General features: G+C 35.6%; 1 protein-coding gene and 1 non-coding gene across 13 annotated transcripts in view; both read left to right on the top strand.

Moving 5' to 3' along the window:
• Positions 1 to 22657, top strand: part of CCDC18 (coiled-coil domain containing 18) — a 99268-nt gene that overhangs the window by 31619 nt on the left and 44992 nt on the right. For all 12 annotated transcript variants that reach the window (XM_065908534.1, XM_065908543.1, XM_065908551.1 and 9 more), the window contains 7 exons: positions 3314 to 3471; positions 13639 to 13859; positions 14956 to 15066; positions 15544 to 15675; positions 20621 to 20755; positions 20922 to 20999; positions 22277 to 22393. In XM_065908534.1, coding sequence (XP_065764606.1) covers positions 3314 to 3471; positions 13639 to 13859; positions 14956 to 15066; positions 15544 to 15675; positions 20621 to 20755; positions 20922 to 20999; positions 22277 to 22393 — 952 coding nt within the window. The remainder of the gene's footprint in view (positions 1 to 3313; positions 3472 to 13638; positions 13860 to 14955; positions 15067 to 15543; positions 15676 to 20620; positions 20756 to 20921; positions 21000 to 22276; positions 22394 to 22657) is intronic.
• Positions 2832 to 2995, top strand: LOC136156514 (U1 spliceosomal RNA). Its single transcript, XR_010661055.1, has one exon. It is a non-coding gene; the product is annotated as a U1 spliceosomal RNA (small nuclear RNA).

The raw sequence follows: 22657 nt of genomic DNA, 5'->3' as shown, positions 1-22657 counted from the left end.
CATCATTTTTAAATCCTTCCATGTTGAGGTAGGTAGGTAGAATGATTGATCAATGGATGGATTAGTATTGTTAGTTTAGTTTTAATAGAAGTTCAAGAGTCTATCTTATAACTTCATCACAATTTATCCATTCCTTTATTTATAGTTACCTTATAGTAAGTCTCCTACATACAGTTAAGTTCCATTCCAAGAGTGTGTTCTTAAGTCCAACAAAGTTAACCTAGGTACCCAACTAATACAATCTGCTATGTAATATATATTTTACATATATATGTATATATATATATATATAAACTGTAGTGGGTTTATAATACTTTTCACACAATACATAAAAAAACAAACACAAAAAAAATTTTAAATCTTATAGCACAGTAACTTGAAAAGTACAGTAGCACAGTACAATAATTGGCATACAGGGGTTGGTATCAAGTGAACAGGCAAGACAGGTTACTAACTGAAGGAGGGAGAGGTGGGAGATGGTAGAGTTGAAGGATCATCAGCAATAGAAGATGGAGGGCAAGCTGTAGTTTCACTCACATCTGACATTGATGGCACAGGTTCTTGTTCCTTGCTGAATTCAGTTCTACCTCTTGAAAAAAATGATTCAGTGATGTCTGGGTAGTAGATCTTTTTTTCTCATCATAAATGACACAGTAACACTGGATTGCATTCTGAACAGCTGCTGCCATCTTCATGTACTGTTCTACATTTGGGTCCTGTGCCTTGAAAACTAACAGTGCCTCCTCAAATAAAATTCCCTTGCCATTTCCTGCACCATGAATCTCTTTAGTTCTTCAGTTACTTCTTCTTCCCCTTGTGTCTTGTTGTCCTTTCTCTGGGCTTCCAATTCCATCAGATCTTCAGTGAAGTTGTTCTCTTGCAGATATAGCTGTAGGTTCTTGCTGAGGGTCATTAGGTTGCTGAAGACCTCTTTGGACTCCTCATTCACCTTCTCAAATCCACAAAAATTGTGAACACACTGTGGGCAAAGGTTCCTCCAACCCCCATTCATAATAACAGCCATTAAGTCACACCAAGCAAAGTCATTGTTTTTTTATGGCCTATCCAGTGACTCCCAGTGTTAGTCACTCAGTTGTGTTCATCTCTTTGCAGCCCCATGAACTATAGCCCCCCAGGCTCCTCTGTCCATGGAATTCTCCGAACAAGAATACTGGAGTGGGTATCCATTCCCTTCTCCAGGGGATCTTCCCACCCCAGGGATCGAACCCAGGTCTCCCATAGTGCAGACAGATTCTCTACTGTCTGAGCCGCCAGGGAAACCCTTATGACCTATAGTCAATGTTTTTTATGTTACAGTCCTTCCAAAATTGTAGCAAGGTTGTTCCTGATTTGCCACTCACCTTTACTGTTTGATGAAAAAAGTCTGACATAAATAATATTTCTTTAAAGTCTCTACAACTCCCTGGTCCTTAGGTTGGATGAGCAATGAAGTGTTTGGTGGCAGATGCACTACTTTGATGTTAGGATGATAGTTGCCCATGAATGGGGAATGGCCTGGAGCATTGTTGTGCAGCAAGAGTATTGAATGGGACATCCTTCTCCAAGCAAAACCATCCCGGAAAAGAGCCTGTATGACTCAGGCTTTAGGGTTAGTCTTCCACACAACAGGAAGAAAACCCTTGGCTATGTTTTTAAGGGCTCTTGGGTTCTCTGAATAATGAACTGAGAGACTTCAGCTTCGTATCACTAAAAGTGTTACCCCTAAATAATAGTTATCCTATCCTTTGCTGCTTTTATAGTCTACCATCAACTTTTCCTCCTCACTGATGTAACTTCAGTTTGGCATTCTTTTCTAGTACAGCCCTGTCTCATCCACATTAAAAACCATCTTGGGTAAATACATGCCTTCATCAATAATTTCTCACAAGCACTTTAGGAAATTCCTGGGTAGCTACCATATCTGCATTCACTGCCTCACCACTTACTTTTATCTTGTGAAAATTGGCTCTAGCCTTGAATTGATGAAACCAGTCATGACTGGCATTTAAAGATGTGCCCAATAGTGGCTCAGACGGTAAAGCATCTGCCTACAATGTGGGAAACCCGGGTTCGATCCCTGGGTTGGGAACATCCTCTGGAGAAGGAAACGGCAACCCATTCCAGTACTCTTGCCTGGAAAGTCGCATGGGTGGAGAAGCCTGGTAGGCTACTGCCCATGGGGTCGCAAGAGTCGGACACGACTTAGCAACTTCAACTTTCACTGTTTCTTTGCCATGTTTCTTAAAGTTTTCATAAAGGCTTTTAGCTTTTTCTTGAATCAGCATTAAACTGAGCAGGCCTTGACACTGATGCTTATCTTGCATCCACACACCAAGAAGTTTCTCTGTCTCTTCCATCACTTTTCCATGCTTCTTTCATATTACTGTCGACATCATCAGCACAGCAGACTTCACGTTCCATAAGTTTGTCCATTTCCTTTGGATTTGTGCCAATGGTTGAACGATTCATGTTACAAGAACTAGCGATGTCTCCGATCTTTTTGACTCCACTCTCAATTATTTTCACTTTTGTTTCCAACATCATCACTTGGAGCTTCTTAACACCTATATCACCACTGCATTTACGCTTGTTTCTGGACATCCTGGGCTTGAAATAAAGATAAGGTACTACCGTACCCTCTGCAGCACTATGCAGTAAAGGGTACAAAAGCACAGCCCCTTGCAAGAGGATGCACACACATGACAGTGCACCAGACATATCAACTAACTTGTGCTTGGACATGGGAATGTACATCCACATCTTTGTAAGTTTGCAACTTGAAGGAGGCTTACCGTAGGTATAGTTTTCATCTGTTAAAAATAATGATGTGTATACTTACCTGGCAGGGGAGATACCATGATCACGAAGGTGGTTTTCCCAGGGCGAGGCTTATCCATTGCACTCCGGATGTGCTGACCCCTGTGATTTCCCCAAATGTGGGAAACTCGACTGCATAATTTGTGGTAGTGGGGGACTGCGTTCGCGCTTTCCCCTGAGGGAAAAAAAAAAAAAAAGAAAAATAATGCTGTGAAGTATATATACATGTTTCCTGTATAATATGTGAGAGTTTCCCTAGCAGCTGTTTCCAAAAGTAGAATTGCTGGGTTGTAGGGTGGGTACTATCCAGTTTCTGAAGTAACTTGAACCTGTTGACAATGTAGTCAGTGGTTTGTAAGATTTTCTGTATGCTGGCCAATAGTTGACTAATATCAGAGTTTTAATTAAAATTTTTTTAATTTGAAAGGGGAAAATGGAATGTGATATTTTTACAGAATCTTTCTAATGCTTTTTGGTTTATTTTCTTTTGTGCCAGGATTAAACTTGCAATAAAAGAGGCAGAAATTCAGAAGCTTCAGGCAAACCTGACTGCAAATCAGTTATCTCACAATCTTACTGCTTGTAATGACTGCCAAGAAGGTCGAAAATTAAATAGTTTAGAAATAGAACCCGTAAAACTAGGTAACCAAGTAGGTGAGTATGTACAATTCTTTTAATAAATTGTAATTAGAGTTCTTTATGATGGTTTTTTTTAATGGCTGTATCATAGTGTCACGTGTACTTTTTGTTGTTTTTGCATGTGGGATCTGTTGGTTTCTATTATCAAACATACCTGATAATCTGTTACTACTACTTAGTGTTGATAAGAGAGTAAAAAATTATTTCAAAATTATTAAATTTTGTATCATTCTTTAAAAATATACTTTTTTAAACTAAGATTTCCTTACATTTTATGATGTATCCATCTAAAATATGAAATGCAATACATTTTGTCAAATGTTTGTTTTTTCATACGTATAGTACGTATATACCCTTGTTACCATCACACAGTTAAGACATATAGTAGTCCCTGCCTGTCCTCCCAGGATATGTTCTAAGACCTCCAGTGAATGCCTGAAGCTACCGATGGTACTCACCCCTATATACTATGAAGTTTTTTCCTGTACATACAAATGATAAAGTTTAATTTGTAAATTAGGCACAGTAAGAGGTTAACAACAATAACTAACAATAAAATAGAATAATTATAACAGTATACTATAATAAAAGTTATAGGAATGTGGCCTCTCTGTCTTTCCCTCTATTGTACACTTTAAATGGCTTTTTCATCTTCACATGTTGTGGCTGTAACTTTTGCAGTTTGACCTATGATAGCAAAATTAGCACAAATTTCTTTTTCACAATTTCGTGGATAGAAGATTCTTACTATAGCTCTTAGCACCCTTGGCATATAACTTTTTTCTTTTGTTATTAAATCTAGAACTTTCACCTTTTCACTGAAGCACATTACAGCTTCTTTTTGGAATATTTGAATCTCTAGCATTACTACTTTTGCACTTCGGGACCATTATTAAGTAAAATAAGTATTACTTGAACACATGCTCCATGATACTGCAACAGTCGATTTGATAACCTAGTTGACCACTAAGTGGCTAAAAGGCACAATGCCAGGACAAAGGGATTATTTACATCCTTGGCAATTTGGAGCTGGATGACAAGGGACAGTGTAAGCCTTTGTCATACCACTCAGAATACCACACAGTTTAAAACTTAGGAATTGTTTATTTCTGGAATTTTCCATGTATTATATTCAAGCCTCAGCTGACAGCAGGTAACTGAAACCTCAGAATGTGAAACTGAGGATAAAAGAGGACTACAGTATATTTCCTTCAGGTTCCATATATTCTTTCCCAGTTACTTTGGGCTTAATATTCTCTTCCTTTTAAAATTTTCTTAAAGTGAAAGCTTATTAACTTTAAATCTTCCTTTTCAAAAGTATTTAAGGGTATAAACTTACTTTTAGGCAATACTTCAGCTGCATTTTCAGCTAACTAAAATTAGCTGTATAACCTAATTTTAGGTTATGTTTACATTTTATTCAGTTCAAAGTATCTTATAATATCTCCTATGTGTGTTTATTTCCAAATATTTAGTCATTTTCCAGATATCTCTGTTATTAGTGGTGGATATTAGGTTGTTTTCATTAAACAAATGAATTCATGAAAGAACCTGATTTGAATTTTTTAAATGTTTTTTGAAACTCAGTTTATTGACCAGCATATGATCTCTCTTGATGAATATTCCTGATTCACTTGAAAAAATTCTGTATTCTGTAATTATTGGGTGAAAAATTTTTTGCAATTCTTTTGAGATATAGTTGTCATACAGCACTGTGTATAGCATAATGACTTAATTTACATATATTATGAAATGATTTTCACAGTAAATTGGTTAACATACATCATCTCGTATATATACCAAAAAATAAAAAGGAGAATGTCTTAAAATCTACTCTGTTAACAACTTTCAAATATAAAACAGTATAACCTATTGTCATTGTATTGTACATTAGGACCAGCTTTTATTTTTAACATACTTGGTTCTTAACCAGTAATTAACATGAAGAAACCACTGTATAGAAGAAAACTTGTAGTATTTATAATACCATTAAGTATCCTACATACAAACCCTCAAGCTGCAAACTTTCAAAGATGCGAGCTTGCCTTCGCCTGTCCAACCATATAAATTAGTTCACGTGTCTGGCATACATTGTCACAGGTGTGCATCCTCTACAAGTGGATGTGCTTTTGTGTCCTTTACATTATAGAGTACAGTATCTTTCTTTCAAGCCCGAGATGTCCAGAAGTAAGCATAGAAGCAGTGGTGATGTACTGCTAACAGGTACCAGCTGTTATACTGTACCACTGTACTTTCCAAAGTACTGTACTGTAAGTTTTAAAATGTTTATTTTTTTGTGTTTGTTTTCTTTTAAGTATTTGTTTGAAAAACAGCTGATCACAGCTGCCTTTGTTGGACTTACGAATGTGCTCTCAGAATGGAACTCATTTATATGTAGGGGACTTACTGTGATAGCAGATCAATTGAATTCCTTATATATGATTATCTAGGTTATTAAGTAGTCTTTTTAAGACTCTCTTCATTTTATTTATTTGTTGCTTTAAAAAATTTGAATATTGCCCCTTTCTTCTTTCTTCCTTTCTTTTTTTCTTCTGTCTTTATTGTAAAGTAAATGTAATTGACCTGCAACACTGTGTTAGTTCAAGCTGTACAATATAATGATTGGACATTACAAAATCACCATGATAGGTCTAGTTACCATTTGATGCCATACAGTGTTACTAGGATATTATTGACTGTATTGTCCATACTGTACCTTTTATCTCCATGATTCATTTATTTTGTAACCAAGTTTGTACCTCTTAGTCTCTCTCACCTGTTTCACTTATCTCCTTCCCTTTCCCCCTTCCCAGCTGCAACCACCAGGTTGTTCTCTGTATAGTTAGAGTCTGTTTCTTTTTTGTTATGTTTGTTCATTTGTTTTGTTTTTTAGATTCCATACATAAATTTTATATGAATGAAATACATAGTATTTGTTTTTCCTCTGTCTAGCTTATTTTACTTATCATAATACCCTCTAGATCAATCCATGCTGTTGCAAATAATCAGGATTTCACTCTTTTTTAACTGATTAATATTCTATTTTATAAATACGTTCTATATATACACCTTCTTTATCCATTCATCAATTGATGAACACTTAGGTTGCTACCATATCTGGGCTGTTGTAAAATACACTGCAATGAATATAGGAGTACAGATAAATTTTCTAACTAGTATTTTATTTTCTTCAGAAGTATACCCAAAAGTGGTATTACTGGGTCATATGGTGGTTTTAAAAATAAAAAAAGGCACCCCCATACTGTTTTCCACAGTGTCTCTACCAATTTATATTCTCTCGCAGTGCACTAAAAGTATACTTCTCTCCACATTCTTGTTCACAGTTGTTATTTGTTGTGTTTTTGATAATAACCATTCTGATAGGTTTGAGGTAGTTCATTGTGGTTTTGATTTGTATTTCTCTGATGATAAGTGTTGTTGAGCATCTTCTCATGTGCCTGTTGGCATCTGTATGTGTTCTTTGGAAAAATGTCTATTCATGTCCTCTGCCTGTCTTTAAAATCAGGTTGTCTGTTTTAGTGATATTGAGCTGTGTGAGTTCTTTGTATATTTTGGATATTAACCCCTTATAAGATTATATCATTTGCAAATACCTCCTTCAGTAGGGTGCCTCATTTTGTTGATAATTTCATTCATTGTGCAAAAGCATTTTAGTTTGATGTAGTCCTACTTGTTTATTATTGCTTTTGTTTTCCTTGCCTGAGGAGACTAGATCCCCAAAATACTGCTAAGACTGATGTCAGAGAGCTTACTGCCTATGTTTTCTTCTAGAAATACTATGATTTCAGATCTTATCATTGTCTTTACTCCATTGTGAGTTTATTGTTGTATGTGGTTTAAGAAAGTAGCCCATTTAGGTTCTTTTGCATATCTCTGTCCATTTATTAGAGGGGCTATCTTTTTCCCATTGTATATTCTTGCTTCTTTGCCATAGATTAATTGAACATAAAATGCAAATTTATTTCTGGGCTATATCCTTTGTTCCACTGAACTATGTGTCTAGTTTTGTGCCAGTGCCATACCATTTTGATTACTGTAGATCTCTAGAATAGTTTCAAATCATAGAGCATGATACTCCGAGCTTTGTTCTTCTTTCTTTAGACTGTTTTGGCTGTTTGGGATTTTTTTGTGTTTCCATACAGATTTTCTTTCAGATAATATCCAGAAGTGGAATTGCTAGATCTCATGGTAGTTCTGTTTTTAATTTTTGAGGAACTGCCGTACTGTTCTTCATAGTTACTGTGCCAGTTTACATTCCCACCAGCAGTATACAGGGTTCATTTTTCCCAACATCCTCACCAGTAGTTGTTATATCTTGTCTTTTTGATACAGCCTTTCTAACAGCTGTCAAGTGATAGCTCACTGTGTGTTTTTTTCCTAATTTTTTTATTTAATCTTTTTCCCATTCTTATTCAAATTCTTTTCCTATTTAGGATATTACAGAATATTGAGTAGAGTTCCTTGTGCTATATAGTAGGTTCTTGTTGGCTATTTTTTTTTAATTGAAGCATAATAGTTAATTTACAGTGTTGTATCAATCTCTGCTGTAGACAAAGTGACTCAGTTATACACAAATAAACATTCTTTTTTATATTCTTTTTCATTAGGGTTTATCACAAGATAAACTATACTGAATATAGTTCCCTGTACTATTCAAATTAGGATCTTGTTGCTATGTTATTGTAGTTTGGATTTAGATTTTCATGATGCTTAGTGTTGTTTGTACCTATTGGCCATTGGTGTCTTCTCTGGAAAAATGTCTGTTCAGATTCTCTGCCTTTATTTTTGGTGTTGAGTTGTGATTTTTTAAAGAGGTTCAGAATATTAACCCTTTATCAGATACATGATTTGTAAATATTTTCTCCCATTCCATAAGTTGACTTTTCATTTTGTTGATGGTTTCCTTTGCTATATAGGAACTTTTTAGTTTGATATAGTCCTGCTCATTTGGTTTTGCTTTTGATGTAAAATGCAAAAAAAAAAGAAAAAACACCAAAAGACAGTCATTGTTGAGACTGATGTCTAATAGCTTACAGTCAATGTTGTTGTTTTTTTTCTAGGAATTTTATACTTCCTGTCTTATGTTCATGGTTCATGTCTTTAATCCATTTTTAAGTTAATTTTTGTATATGGTGTAAGATAATTGTTGAGTTTCATTCTTTTATATGTTGCTGTCCAGTTTTCCTGACACTGTTTATTGAAGAGACTGTTCTTTCCCTGTGGAATACTCTTCACTCCTTTGTTGTAAATGAATTGACCATTATTTATGATCTTTCTGTTTTTGTCCCATTGATCTATATGTCTGTTTTTATGCCAGTGTTATACTTTTTTGATTGCTATAGCTTTGTCATATAGTTTGAAACCAGGTAATATAATGCCTTCAGTTTTGTTCTTCTTTCTCTTTTGTAGTTCCATATAAATTTTAGGCTTGTTTATTCAATTTCTGTGAAAAATACCTTTGGAATTTGGATAGGGGTTGAATTGAATCAGTAGATCACTTCCAGTAATATAAATATTTTCACAATGTTAATTCTTCTAATCCATAAGGATGAAGTGTCTTTCCATTTATTTGTCTTCAGTTTCTTTCATCAGTGTCATAGTTTTCAGTATACAGATCTCTTACCTATTTGGTTATATTTATTCCTAACTATTTAATTCTTTTTGACTCAATTGTAAATGGGATTATTCTCTAATTTCTCCTTCCTGTTGTTGTTGTTCAGTTGCTCAGTCATGTCCGACTCTGTGACCCAGTGGCTGCAGCACGCCAGACTGTCCTTCTCTATCTCCTGGAGTTTACTGAAATTCATGTCTATTGAGTCAGTGATGCCATCCAACCATCTTATCCTCCGTCTTCCCCTTCTCCTGCCCTCAGTTTTTCCCAGCAGCAGGGTCTTTTCCAGTCAGTCAGCTCTTCACATCAGGTAGCCAGAGTATTGGAACTTCAGCATCAGTCCTTCCAATTAATATTCAGGGTTGATTTTCTCCAGGATTGACTGGTTTGATCTCCTTGCAGTCGAAGAGACTCTCAAGAGTCTTCTCCAGCACCACAATTAAAAGCATCAATTCTGTGGTGCTTGGCCTTCAAATAGAAGGGGAAAAGGTGGAAGTAGTGACAGATTTCCTCTTTTTGGGCTCCAAAATCACTGTGGGAGGTGACTGCAGCCGTGAAATCAGAAGATGATTGCCTTTTTGCAGGAAAGCTATGACAAATCTAGACAGAGCAGAGACTTTACTCTGCCAACAAAGGTCCATATAGTCAAGGCTATGGTCTTCCCATTGGTCACATATGGTCATGAGAGCTGGACCATAAAGAAGGCAGAATGCTAAAGAATTGATGTCTTTGAACTGTACTGGAAAAGACTCCTGAAAGACCCTTGGACAGCAAGGAGATCAAACCAGTCAATCTTAAGATAAATCAATGCTGAATATTCACTGGAAGGACTGATGCTAAAGCTGAAACTCCAATACTTTGGCCACGTGATGCGAAGAACCGACTCATTGGAAAAGACCCTGATGCTGGGAAAGATTGAGGGCAGGAGGAGAAAAGGGCATCAGAGGATGAGATGGCTGGAAGGCATCACTGATGCAATGAACATGAAATTGGGCAAACTCTGGGAGATGATGAGGTGCAGGGAGGCCTGGCGTACTGCAGTCCATGGGGTTGTGAAGAGTCGGTCACGACTGGGTGACTGAACAGTAACAACAGCCTTCTTTATGGCCTATCTCACATCCGTACATGACTGCTGTAAAAACCATAGCTTTGACTAGATGGACCTTTGTTGGCAAAGTGATGTCTCTGCTTTTTAATACGCTGTCTAGGTTGGTCATAGCTTTTCTTCCAAGGAGCAAGTGTCTTTTGATTTCACGTCTGCAGTCGCTATCTGCAGTGATTTTGGAGACCAATAAAATAAAGTCTGTCACTGTTTCCATTGTTTCCCCATCTATTTGCCATGAAGTGATGGGATTGGTTGAAGTACTTCAAGTGTGTTGAAGAGAAGAGACATTACTTCGCTAACAAAGGTCCGTCTTGTCAAAGCTATGGTTTTTCTAGTAGTCATGTTTGGATGTGAGAGTTGGACTATAAAGAAAGCTGAGTGTTGAAGAATTGATGCTTTTGAACTGTGGTGTTGGAGAAGACTCTTGAGAGTCCCTTGGACTTCAAGAAGATCAAACCAGTCAATCCTAAAGGAAGTCAGTCCTAAATATTCATTGGAAAGACTGACACTGAAGCTGAAACTCCAATACTTTGGCCACCTGATGTGAAGAACTGACTCATTGGAAAAGACCCTGACGCTGGGAAAGATTGAAGGCATGTGGAGAAGGGGATGACAGAGGATGAGATAGTTGGATGGCATCACCGACTTGATGGATGTGAGTTTGAGCAAGCTTCAGGAGTTGGTGATGGACAGGGAATCCTGGCTTGCTGCAGTTCATGGGGTTGCAAAGAGTCAGACATGACTGAGTGACTGAACTGATGGGACCGGATGCCATGATGTTCTTTTTTTTGAATGTTGAGTTTTAAGCCAGCTTTTTCACTCTCCTCTATCACCTTCATCAATAGGCTCCTTAGTTCGTCTTCACTTTGTGCCATTAGGGTGGTATCATTGCATACCTGAGGTTATTGATATTTCTCTCAGCAATCTTGATTCCAGTTTGAGCTTCATCCAGCCCGGCTTTTGCATCATGTACTCTGCATATAAGTTAAATAAGCAGAGTGACAACATATAGCCTTAATGTATAGTTTCTTATGGTTCATAGTTTATTCAGAATTAAGATTTTTCCACTTGAAGTAAAATATAAAAACTTTATAAGACTATAGGTCTCTTTCAGTTCAGTTCAGTTCAGTCACTCAATCGTGTCTGACTCTTTGCGACCCCGTGAATCGCAGCACGCCAGGCCTCCCTGTCTATAACCAACTCCCGGAGTCTACCCAAACCCATGCCCATCGAGTCAGTGATGCCATCCAGCCATCTCATCCTCTGTCGTCCCCTTCTCCTCCTGCCCCCAATCCCTCCCAGCATCAAGGTCTTTTCCAATGAATCAACTCTTCGCATGAGGTGGCCAAAGTACTGGAGTTTCAGCAACAGCATCAGTCCTTCCAATGAACACCCAGGACTCCTTTAGGATGGACTGGTTGGATCTCCCTGCAGTCCAAGGGACTCTCAAGAGTCTTCTCCAACACCATAGTTCAAAAGCATCAATTTTTCTGCACTCAGCTTTCTTCACAGTCCGACTCTCACATCCATACATGACCCCTGGAAAAACCATAGCCTTGACCAGAAGGACCTTTGTTGGCAAAGTAAAGTCCCTGCTTTTTTTTTTTTTTTTAATTTTATTTTATTAGTTGGAGGCCAATTACTTCACAACATTTCAGTGAAGTCCCTGCTTTTTAATATGCTATCTAGGTTGGTCATAACTTTCCTTCCAAGGAGTAAGCGCCTTTTAATTTCATGGCTGCAATCACCATCTGCAGTGATTTTGGAGCCCCCAAAAATAAAGTCTCCCCATCTATTTCCCATGAAGTGATGAGACCAAATGCCATGATCTTAGTTTTCTGAATGTTAAGCTTTAAGCCAACTTTTTCACTCTCATCTTTCACTTTCATCAAGAGGCTTTTTAGTTCCTCTTCACTTTCTGCCATAAGGGTGGTGTCATCTGCATATCTGAGGTTATTGATATTTCTCCTGGCAATCTTGATTCCAGCTAGTGCTTCATTCAGCCCAGCATTTCTCATAGGTCTCTTTACCATTCGTATTTTATGTTGTAATTGTCCAGTGTATTATACCAACATACATTGAAAACCTCACTAGGCAATACTATTTTTTCTTTCGTCTGTTCATAATTTCATAGTTATCACTCTGGCTTTTTGTTGATTAGTGTTTGCCTGGGAAGACTTTTTCCATCCTTAAAAGGATGTATCTTTGTATATGAGAGAGTTTCTGATAGAAAACATATAATCGATTCTTACTTTTATAACTATTCATTCTTTTACCCTTTTATTGGAATGTGTGGGTTACTTACATTTAATGTAATCATTGATCTTTTTGGGTTTAAATCTACCGTCTTGTTATTTGTTTGCTTTTTATTCTGTTGGGTTTTGTTCATTTTTCTTGCCTTCTTTTGAATGAATTTTAGTATTTTGATTTTTTAATGCCTTCTATTAAGTAATTAATTATACCTCTTTATTTTTTTAGTGGTTGCCCTAGGGGTTAGCATATGTATCTTTAACCTGTCATGTGCTATCTTCAAATACAATGGACTGCTGGCAGAAATGATGGTAGAGAAGATTAGATGTCTTAAGTGATTAGAGGGAATACTGTCAAGAATGATGGGGTCAGCAGAGGGAATTCTAATTAGAGGTTGTGGTAATATTTGTTATATATTCTCTAACATCAAAGAAGAACAGAGTCAATAGTAGAGTGTTTAGAAAGTGAATTATTAGGGATATGGAGAATTGATGGGAAATGGTACTTATGCAACCCTTGAAGGCATAGTTTCTCTCTGCTTGTTTACACATCAGTGTATTCTCATGCAGTCATCTACATTGTGCATCTACTTTAAAGCACCCCTGAAAGCTTGTTTACCTTTCAGTCGGCAATTGTGTGTATACATTTATAATGGAGAAAGGGTATATTCAAACAACTACCTCTGATAACACTCGGTAGTTTTAAAGAGCATTACTGAATTCTCATCATTTGGTTTGGAATATGAAGGATTCAGTGTTTTTGGCTTTTCAGTTTGCATCTGTATACAGTATATCAAAATGATCAAGTTATCCAAATAAATTTATGACGAATTTTGGTTTAAGGACATAAGACAATGTTTTTGTGTTTTGTTTTGTTTTCAAATAATGATTTGTATCCAAACAGTGGGGTTTTTAAAGATGGAGAAGGGCTCTTTGTGGTACATAAAGATAGTCCTTATGTTATGAAGTGATAGTCTAGAAAAGTGAGTTGAGTCAGAACTTATTCCTACTTTATATATTTAATAATAGTACCTTGCTTATCGTGTTTCTTCACTATATTTTCTTTAATGTATATTTCATCCACTTTAGTATTCTTTAGATCAGAAAGTAAATATGATTACATCTTTCAACACTAAAATGAGTTTTTATTCTTTGAGTTTTATAGAGAACAGCTTTCCTTTTATGTTTATTAACAGAAAGTTTAAAAGAGCAAAATCAGCATACTATGAACAAGCAATATGAAAGAGAAAGGCAAAGACTTGCTTCTGGAATAGAAGAATTACGTGATAAGTTGATGCAAATAGAAGCTGAGAATTCTGATCTGAAGGTTAATATGGCGCACAGAACTAGTCAGTTTCAACTCATTCAAGAGGAGCTGCTAGAGAAAGCTTCAAACTCTAGCAAACTGGAAAGTGAAGTAAGCTTAAATTAGCTATATGTACTAAATTTTGAGAGAAGAAAAAAGTGTTGTATGGTTTTGTAAAAATTGTATGTTAAAGATGAGGTTTATACACTAAAAAAATGGTATCATGTAAATTATAACTTCTTTTAAAATTATATTTTGAAACTTTTGAGTTTTAATGTATGTTAAAAGTAGGAAAACAGTGGCTAAATTTGGTGAGACTTAAACTGTACTCCTTTCTATTATTTCTTCTAAGTGTAAGTTAATATGGCTAATACATATTACAAATAAAAAATTTGGATTATGTAATTGGAAAACAACGGGTAGTAATAGAGGATTTTGTATTTTAGCAAATAGAACCTGGAAAGTTTGTTAAATATGCAGGTTTTGGGTCCTGTTCCAGTGATTTCTGATTCAGTAGGTATGGAATAATGCTAGCTAAGGAATCTGCATTTTTAAACAGCTGCATGTAAATCTGATACAGATATCTTTTGGATTATATCCTGAAAAGGGGATACTGTATGTTTTGTGAATATCTAATCTTCATTTCCACTGAGGACAGAACAAGGGTGCCTTATTAGGTAATTGTGTACTAGGACCACATGTGTATATGATAGTCACCCTTCAAATCACAGGTTGCCGCTCTTTAAGGGCACTTTTTAAATGTCTGATTTCTCATCTTAAAGTCTATAGCCAAGACTAGGGATAAGACCTGTGGGATAGGAACTTATGTTAATGATAGAAAAGAGAGTTAGTTCATAATTATAGCCATCAGCTTACTTGGAAAATTGTCAGGTACTAAGGTTAATAACTTTTTTTTTTAAATTAAAATATTAGCACAGTCCTGTTGAAAATACAGAAAGGGACAAAAAAGAAAATAAAACATTGGTAATTCTACCAGTAGAAACACTGCTGTTAACATTTTATTGTACTAATTTCAGTGTTTAACAGCTACTTTTACAAAATGGGTTAGGTGAGGTCCTGTTTGAACATAGGGGTCTGAATTAATGGAATAGGATGTGTCATATTCTGCTCTTCCCTTCACTGTTTTTCTTCTGAATTGTCATGTATTTTTTAAAATAATTTTAAATTTATTTCAATGTGTTTTCAGATGACAAAGAAATGTTCTCAACTTTTAACTTTAGAGAAACAGCTAGAAGAAAAAATAGTTGCTTATTCCTCCATTGCTGCAAAAAATGCAGAACTGGAACAGGAACTTATGGTAAAAATTACCTCTTTTTGCTACAAATTTACTGTGTCTTTAAGGAACTTAATTTGTAACAGCATGTTTGTTTTAGTATAATTATTCTAAAATAGACCATGTAGGAAGGTATAAATTCTATCAGACTCTTTCAATTATTCAGTTTTTAGTTCTGTATTTTTAAGTTAATATGGAAAGTTGTTATCTAAAGTTTCTTATTTTTATTTTAGTAGAATTGAAGGAACTGGGAGTAGTTCTTTGATATGTTTCATGAATTTTTAAATAGTTTGATCTTATTTTGATACAGTTTTTAAATAACTACTTTGTCTTTTTTTATAACTATTGAAATATTCTTAAAGCTTGACGTTGACTGTTGTGATTCTTTAAAGAATAGAGTATAATAAATTTTATTCTTTACTAATATACCTTTTTTATAATGTACTTTTATGAAAAACTAGGTCTTAATTATATTCTTTTAAAGTGTTTTTGTATTTCTAGGAAAAGAATGAAAAGATTAGGAGCCTGGAAACCAATATAAATACAGAGCATGAGAAAATTTGTTTAGCTTTTGAAAAGGCAAAGAAAATTCATCTTGACCAGCATAAAGAAATGGAAAGGCAGATTGAACGAGTAAGATATTAATTATGTTTTTATAAGTAAATGTAATATATATTTAGAATATGAATACTGAAAATCTTAAACATTACTAACTTGGTTTTTTTGTTTAAATATATTAGGAAGCAAGACAGAAAAGTTAGTAGTAAGTACTATAATTAGAATCCCATTACTTCTAGATCATTTTACAATGCTTTCTCCTTTAGTACTCCTGCCATTTGTTTCAGTCATTATTTTTTGACATTATCAGACTAGAGTGATTCTATAACTCTTTTTCCACTAGAGATTTCATTTGCCTGAAGATTGGTTGAGTAGATGTTCTCTTGATCTTGGGTTAAAAGTGAAGAGCAAAAACAAAAGTAAAGGAGGAATTGTGAGACCAGAAGCACAAGACTAAATAAAAAAGAGTTTGGATGGGTTTAATAGCAGAATGTATTAATATTTAACACACACAAATACAAGCTTATAATATAGAGCAATAGAAATTAGTGTGAGCAACAGAGAGAAAGAAAATTTAGGGAAGAAACAAACACAGACTTAGAGACCTGTTGAATAGTATCAGAAGGTCTAACATTTATGTCACCAGAGTACCAAAGAGGAGAAGAATGAGACTGGTACAAAAAATATTTGAAGGAATAATGATTAAAATTTTGCCAACTTGTGAAGGAAATAAATTTATAAATTCAACAAGCTTAAAGAGGATTTTTGTTGTTGTTCAGTCGCTCAGTTGTATCCGACTCCTTACGACCCTATGGATTGCAGCACACCAGGCTTCCCTCTCCTTCTCTAGCTTCTGGTGTTTGCTCAAACTCATGTCTATTGAGTTGGTGATGCCATCCAACCCTCATCCTGTGTCGTCCCCCTTTCCTCCTGCTCTCAATCTTTCCCAGCATCAGGGTCTTTTCCAGTGAGTCAGCTCTTCACATCAGGTGGCCAGAGTATTGGAGCTTCAGTTTCAGTCTTTCCAATGAATATTCCAGATTGGTTTCCTTTAGGATTGACTGGTTTGATCTCCTTGCTGTCCAAGGGACTCTCAAGAGTCTTCTCCAGAACCACAGTTCACCATCAGTTCTTTAGTGCTCAATCTTCTTTATGGTCCATCTCACATCCATACATGATGACTATAAAAACTATAGCTTTGAGTATATGGACCTTTGTTGGCAAAGTGATGTCTTTGCTTTTTAATATGCTATCCAGGTTTGTCATAGCTTTTCTTCCAAGGAGCAAGCATCTTTTAATTTCATGGCTACAGTCCCTATCCACAGTGATTTTAGAGCCCAAGAAAATAAAAGTCTGTTACTGTTTCCACTTTTTCCCCATCTATTTACCATGAAGTGATGGGACTGGAAGCAAAGAAAATAACTTCAAGACACATCAGAATGGTTGCTGAGAATCTTGAAAGCAGTCAGAGATAAATAACGCATTGCATATAGAGGAACAAAGATTAAAATTACTGCAGACTTCTCATCAAAAATAAAAAACTGAACTGTGAAGGTTAGAAGACTGAAGAACATATTTTTTTGACTGCTCAGAGAAAAATTGTCAACCTAGAATTTTATGTCCAGCAATAATATTCTTTAGGAGATCAAACCAGTCATCCTAAAGGCAGTCAACCCTTAATATTCATTGGTAGGATTGATGCTGAAACTGAAGCTCCAATACTTTGGCTATCTGATTCGAAGAGCCAACTCCTTGGAAAAGACTCTGATTCTGGGAAAGATTGAAGGCAAAAGGAGAAGTGGGTGGCAGAGGATCAGATGGTTAGGTAGCATCACTAACTCAATGGATATGAATTTGAGCAAATTCTAGGAGTTAGTGGAGGATGGAGAAGCCTGGCTTGCTGCAATCTCCATGGCATTGCAAAGAGTTGGATACAATTTAGCAACTGAGAAACAGCAATCCTGATGAGTTGTGAGGTGGCATTTCAGTGTAATTTGATTTGCATTTCCCTCATGATCAGTGATATTGAGAATGTTTTCATGTCTTTGTTAGCCAGTCATATATCTTTAGAGAAATGTGTATTCAGTTCCTTTGCCCATTTTTTTAATTGGGTTGTTTTTATATTGTTATTGAGTTTTAGGACTTCTCTATATATTCTTGATATTGATCCCTTATCAGGTATATGATTTGCAAATAGTCTCTCATTCTGTCGGTTTCATTTTTACTCTGTTGAGAGTCTTTGGATACACAGAATATTAGAATTTTCATTAATTCTAATTTGTCTATTTTTTCTTTTGTTGCTCGCATCTTTGATGTCATATTTAAGAAATTTTTACTAAATCCAGTGTCATGAAACTTTTCTTCTAAGATTTCTTCCAAGACTTCTTTTTTTTAATGTCTGACATTTATGTCTTTTGTCCATTTTTAGTTAATTTTTATGGTGCTAGGTAAGGGTCTAACTTCATTCTTTTTGCATGTGGATATCCTGTTTTATCTGCACTGTTTGTTAGAAGAACTGTCCTTTTCCCCCACTGAATGATCTTGGCTCCCTTGTCAAAGTCATTTGACCATATGTGTGAGTATTTATTTCTGGGCTTTTGATTCTGTTCTATTGGTGTATATATTTGTCTTATGCCAATTTACACTGTTTTTGTTACTGTAGCTTTGTAATATTGATAGATTTGAAGTCAGGAAGTGAGGAAACTCCAGTTTTCTTCATTTTCAGGATAGTTTCAGCTGTTCAGGGTCCCTTGAGATTTCATATGAATTTTAAGATGGGTTTTTCTGTTTCAACAAAAAAGGTCTTTGGGATTTTAAAAGAGATTGTATTGCATTGAGCAATACTGACATTTTAACAGTATTAAATCTTCTAATCTGTGAACTTGGAATATGTTTCTATTTATGTTTTCTTTGGGGCTTCCCTGGTGGCTAAGGTGCTAAAGAATCTGCCTGCAATGTGGGAGACTCAGGTTCGATCCCTGGGGTGGGAAGATCCCATGAAGAAGGGAATGGCAACCCACTCCAATATTCTTGCCTGGGAAATTCCATGGACAGAGGAGCCTGGCGGGCTATAGTCCATGGGGTCACAGAGTCAGAAACGACCGAGCAACTAACACTTTGACTTACGTTTTCTTTAATTCCTTTCATCCATGTTTTATAATTTTCATTGTACAACTCTTTTACCTCCTTGGTTAATTCCTAAGTATTTTTTTCTTTTTGGTACTACTATAACAAATCGTTTTTGTCATTTTCTCTTCAGATTGTTCATTGTTCATGTATAGAAATGCAGCTAATTTCTGTGTGTTAAATTATATCCTCTGCTTTTCTAATTTCATTTATCAGTTCTAGCAGGTTTATTGTGTGAAATCTTTAAGTTTTATTTTTTTACAGTATATATAAAATTATATCATCTACCAGCAGATAGTTTTACTTCTTCCTTTCCAATTTGTATGCTTTTTTTTTCTTGCTTAATTCCTGTGGCTGGAACTTCCAAGACTGTGTTGAATAGAAGTGGTGAGAGGGGCATCCCTTTCTTGTTTCTGAGCATAGAAGATAAGCTTTCAGTCTTTCGTCATTGACTATGTTAGCTGTAGGTTTTTCATCTCAGGGTTTTATTTTGTGAAGGTAGTTTCCTTCTGTTCCTAATGTGTTAAGTGTTTCTGTCATGAGAGTTTATTGAATTTTGTCCTTCTGGGACTTCTGTGATGTGCACATTGGTCTGCTTGACAGTGTCCAACAGGTCCCTTATGTTCTGTTCACTTCAGTCTTTTTTCTTTCTGTTCCTCTAATTGATGGTGTGTTATTTGTTTTCATTTGAGTGTCTCCATTCCACGGTTCCTTGGTTTTAATCATTTCAGCTGACTTGTTGCTACTCTGTTTTTATAGTGTGTATGTGTGCCTGTGATATATGTCACATATGAATGATTTTATACCTTTTACATAATATGCACAAATATTCACATAAACATAGCAGCTTATTCATATTTTGTCTTCACAAAACTTTTGGATATTTGATAACAGTCTGTTAGTGGTAAAGTTGTAAAGACAAACATTTCTAATGAAAGTATTAATTTTTATACACTTTGTAAGAAATACCTAATGAAGTTAGAAATGCGCATATCCTACAACCAGGAAGTCCACTTCTAGGTGGTATGTTCTCAAGAAACTCTAATACATGTACGTAAAGAGATACATACAAAGATTGTTACTGTAACATTATCATTTTAGTGAAAAAGAATACTATCCATTCCCAAGTAGAAGAGTGAACAAGCTGTAGTTTGTTGTTATAATGGAATACTCTCTTTGAACTAGATCCATATATGGATATATATAAATATTTAAAACAATATTATGCCTCCTGCATTGACAGGTGGGTTCTTTACCACTGAGCCACCAGGGAAGCCCTAAAAGAATATTAAGTGAAAGAAGCTAGTTGCTGAAACTTGGAACTAGTGTTGATATTGTCTATGTGAATTTTCAAAACAGAAAATTACATTACATTCATGGGTCTACATATGTAGTTAAAAGCATGGAAAACATGCATGAAGCTGAGACACACTAGAGAATGATACAGAACAGTTTCAGTATAGTATTGGTGAGGGAGGAAAAGAATAAGACCTGGATTTGTGATTTCATTTCTTCTCTAAAAGGCGGGAAACTAAAGGAAATTTTGCAAAATGCAATCATCTGTGTAATTTCAATAGTAATATAACATGTGAGTGTTATATTTTATGTGTACATTTGACTTTGAACAATGTGAAAGTTAGGGGTGCCAACTCTTGCACAATTGAAAATCTACGTATAACTTTATAGTCAGCCCTCTTATCCAAGGTTCCTATCTGTGGATTCAAACAACCTCTGGTGGTGTAATACTGTAGTACACATTTATTGAAAAGAATCCATGTATAAGTGGACTCAGGCAGTTTAAACCTGCTTTGTTCAAGAATGGACTGTATTTAAAATGTTTTGGATTTTAAAAAAAGTTAACTTGAAAATTAATAAACCCTGGTTCTGTTTTTAGCTTGAATCTCAACTAGAGACAAAAGAACAACAATTTAAAGAACAAGAAAAGACTATGTCTGTGCTACAGCAAGATATAATATGTAAACAACATCATCTTGAATCACTAGACAGACTCTTGACAGAAAGCAAAGAGGTAAAATCATCTTTATAAAAGTGCTCTTTAAAAGCTGATTAATATTTTAAGTTTATTTTTTAACATTCTTTTAATTATAATCAAATCAATTTTTCAACAACTTGTTACTAATGCTAAAATATGTATACACTTACTTATTTTTTGCTACCAATCTGTATGTTTTTAGGAGACGGAAAAGGAAAATGTGAAGAAAGATGAAGCTTTGAAAGCATTACAGAACCAAGTATCTGAAGAAACGATCAAGGCTAGTATGCTAATACTTAAAAAAATTTTTTCTTTTAATTTTTTTTTTATTAATAGAGACATTCTTGTGGCTTTTTTAGTTTACTCTATAAATTGTAAAAATCATTTATTTAAAAATGAATAAAGTAGTAAAAATTTTACCTAAATCAATGAACTTAGTTTCTTTAAACTCAGAATTGCGGTAATGAATAAAAGGAATCAAGACAGGAATGAATCTCATTAACAGATGGGGAACATGAAGTATATAGGCAAATGCTGAAAGAAATTTACTGAATTTGAGTTGCTCTTTGCTCATTTGCTGTTGAAGGTTATGGTAGCATGAAGCATTTGCAGCTTTATGAACACTTGAACCAGGTTACATGCTGCCTTTCTAAAAATGTTTTAACTAATTGAAAGGAAAAACAGCCTTCTCCTTAATTTTTTTTTCCTAGCTGACAAAAACATTTCATTTTCTTAGTGACTTCAGAATATTCACACTATAGCATTTTTAGTACAATACACCAGTTCGTACTCACTTTATTATTTTTCTTGATCAAGGGAATTTAAGGAATAGGTTTAAATACTGCTTACCTTTTTAGAAAATGTTTTAGGATGTCTGGCCTACAGATCCTTGACAGTTGACCCCAGTCTATTTTGCCAGTCTCATCTCTCCAATACCCATCTCTTATAAATTCATGCTTTTGGTACCCTGCTGCTGCTGCTGCTGCTAAGTCGCTTCAGTCATGTCTGACTCTGTGCGACCCCATAGACGGCAGCCCACCAGGCTCCACCATCCCTGAGATTCTCTAGGCAAGAACACTGGAGTGGTTTGCCATTTCCTTATCCAATGCATTAAAGTGAAAAGTAAAAGTGAAGTCACTCAGTCGTATCCAACTCTTCACGACCCACGGACTGCAGCCTACCAGGCTCCTCCGTCCATGGGATTTTCCAGGCAAGAGTACTGGAGTGGGGTGCCGTTGCCTTCTCCGATTGGTACCATAAGCTCCTGCCAACTTACTACTCCTTTTCACAGTGCTTTGTCTCCGAATGTACTTCACTGTCCCTAAATGCCCTTTCTCACTTGTTTATGGCTGTTTATTCTTCAGGACTCCAATCTCTGGCTCCCTGGTTTGCAGTAATAATTAATTTTCTAAATAAATCTCTTCTTTAATAGTGTTTTATATCTTAAGGTGGACTATCTATTCATTGGTTGAAGTAGTGAGGTAACATTAGGAGATAACTGTAAAATATTGAGTGTATCATAAGCATTCATTAGTATTTTTCCTTTTTGTTGCTTAGGTCAGACAACTAGATTCAGCACTGGAAATTTGTAAGGAAGAACTTGCCTTGCATTTGAACCAATTGGAAGGAAATAAAGAAAAGTTTGAAAAACAGCTAAAGAAGAAATCTGAGGAGGTAAGTAAATTAACATTTCATCACGTGTGGCTTCCCAGGTGGCAGTGGTAAAGAATCCACCAATACAGGAGACGAAGGAGACCTGGGTTCAATCCCTAGGTCAGGAAGATTCCCTGGAGCAGGAAATGGCAATCCACTCCAGCATTCTTGCCTGGAAAATTCCATGGACAGAGGAACTTGGTGGGCTACAGTCATTGGGGTCACAAAGAGAAGAGTCAGACATGACTGACTGAGCATATACACATACAGCTAGGTTTTAGAAAA

Source organism: Muntiacus reevesi, chromosome 1 (genome assembly GCF_963930625.1).
Source record: "Muntiacus reevesi chromosome 1, mMunRee1.1, whole genome shotgun sequence".
In the NCBI taxonomy this organism is placed as follows: Eukaryota; Metazoa; Chordata; class Mammalia; order Artiodactyla; family Cervidae; genus Muntiacus; species Muntiacus reevesi.
Note: the sequence above shows the minus strand (reverse complement) of the source record. Positions and strands in the feature narration are given on the sequence as shown.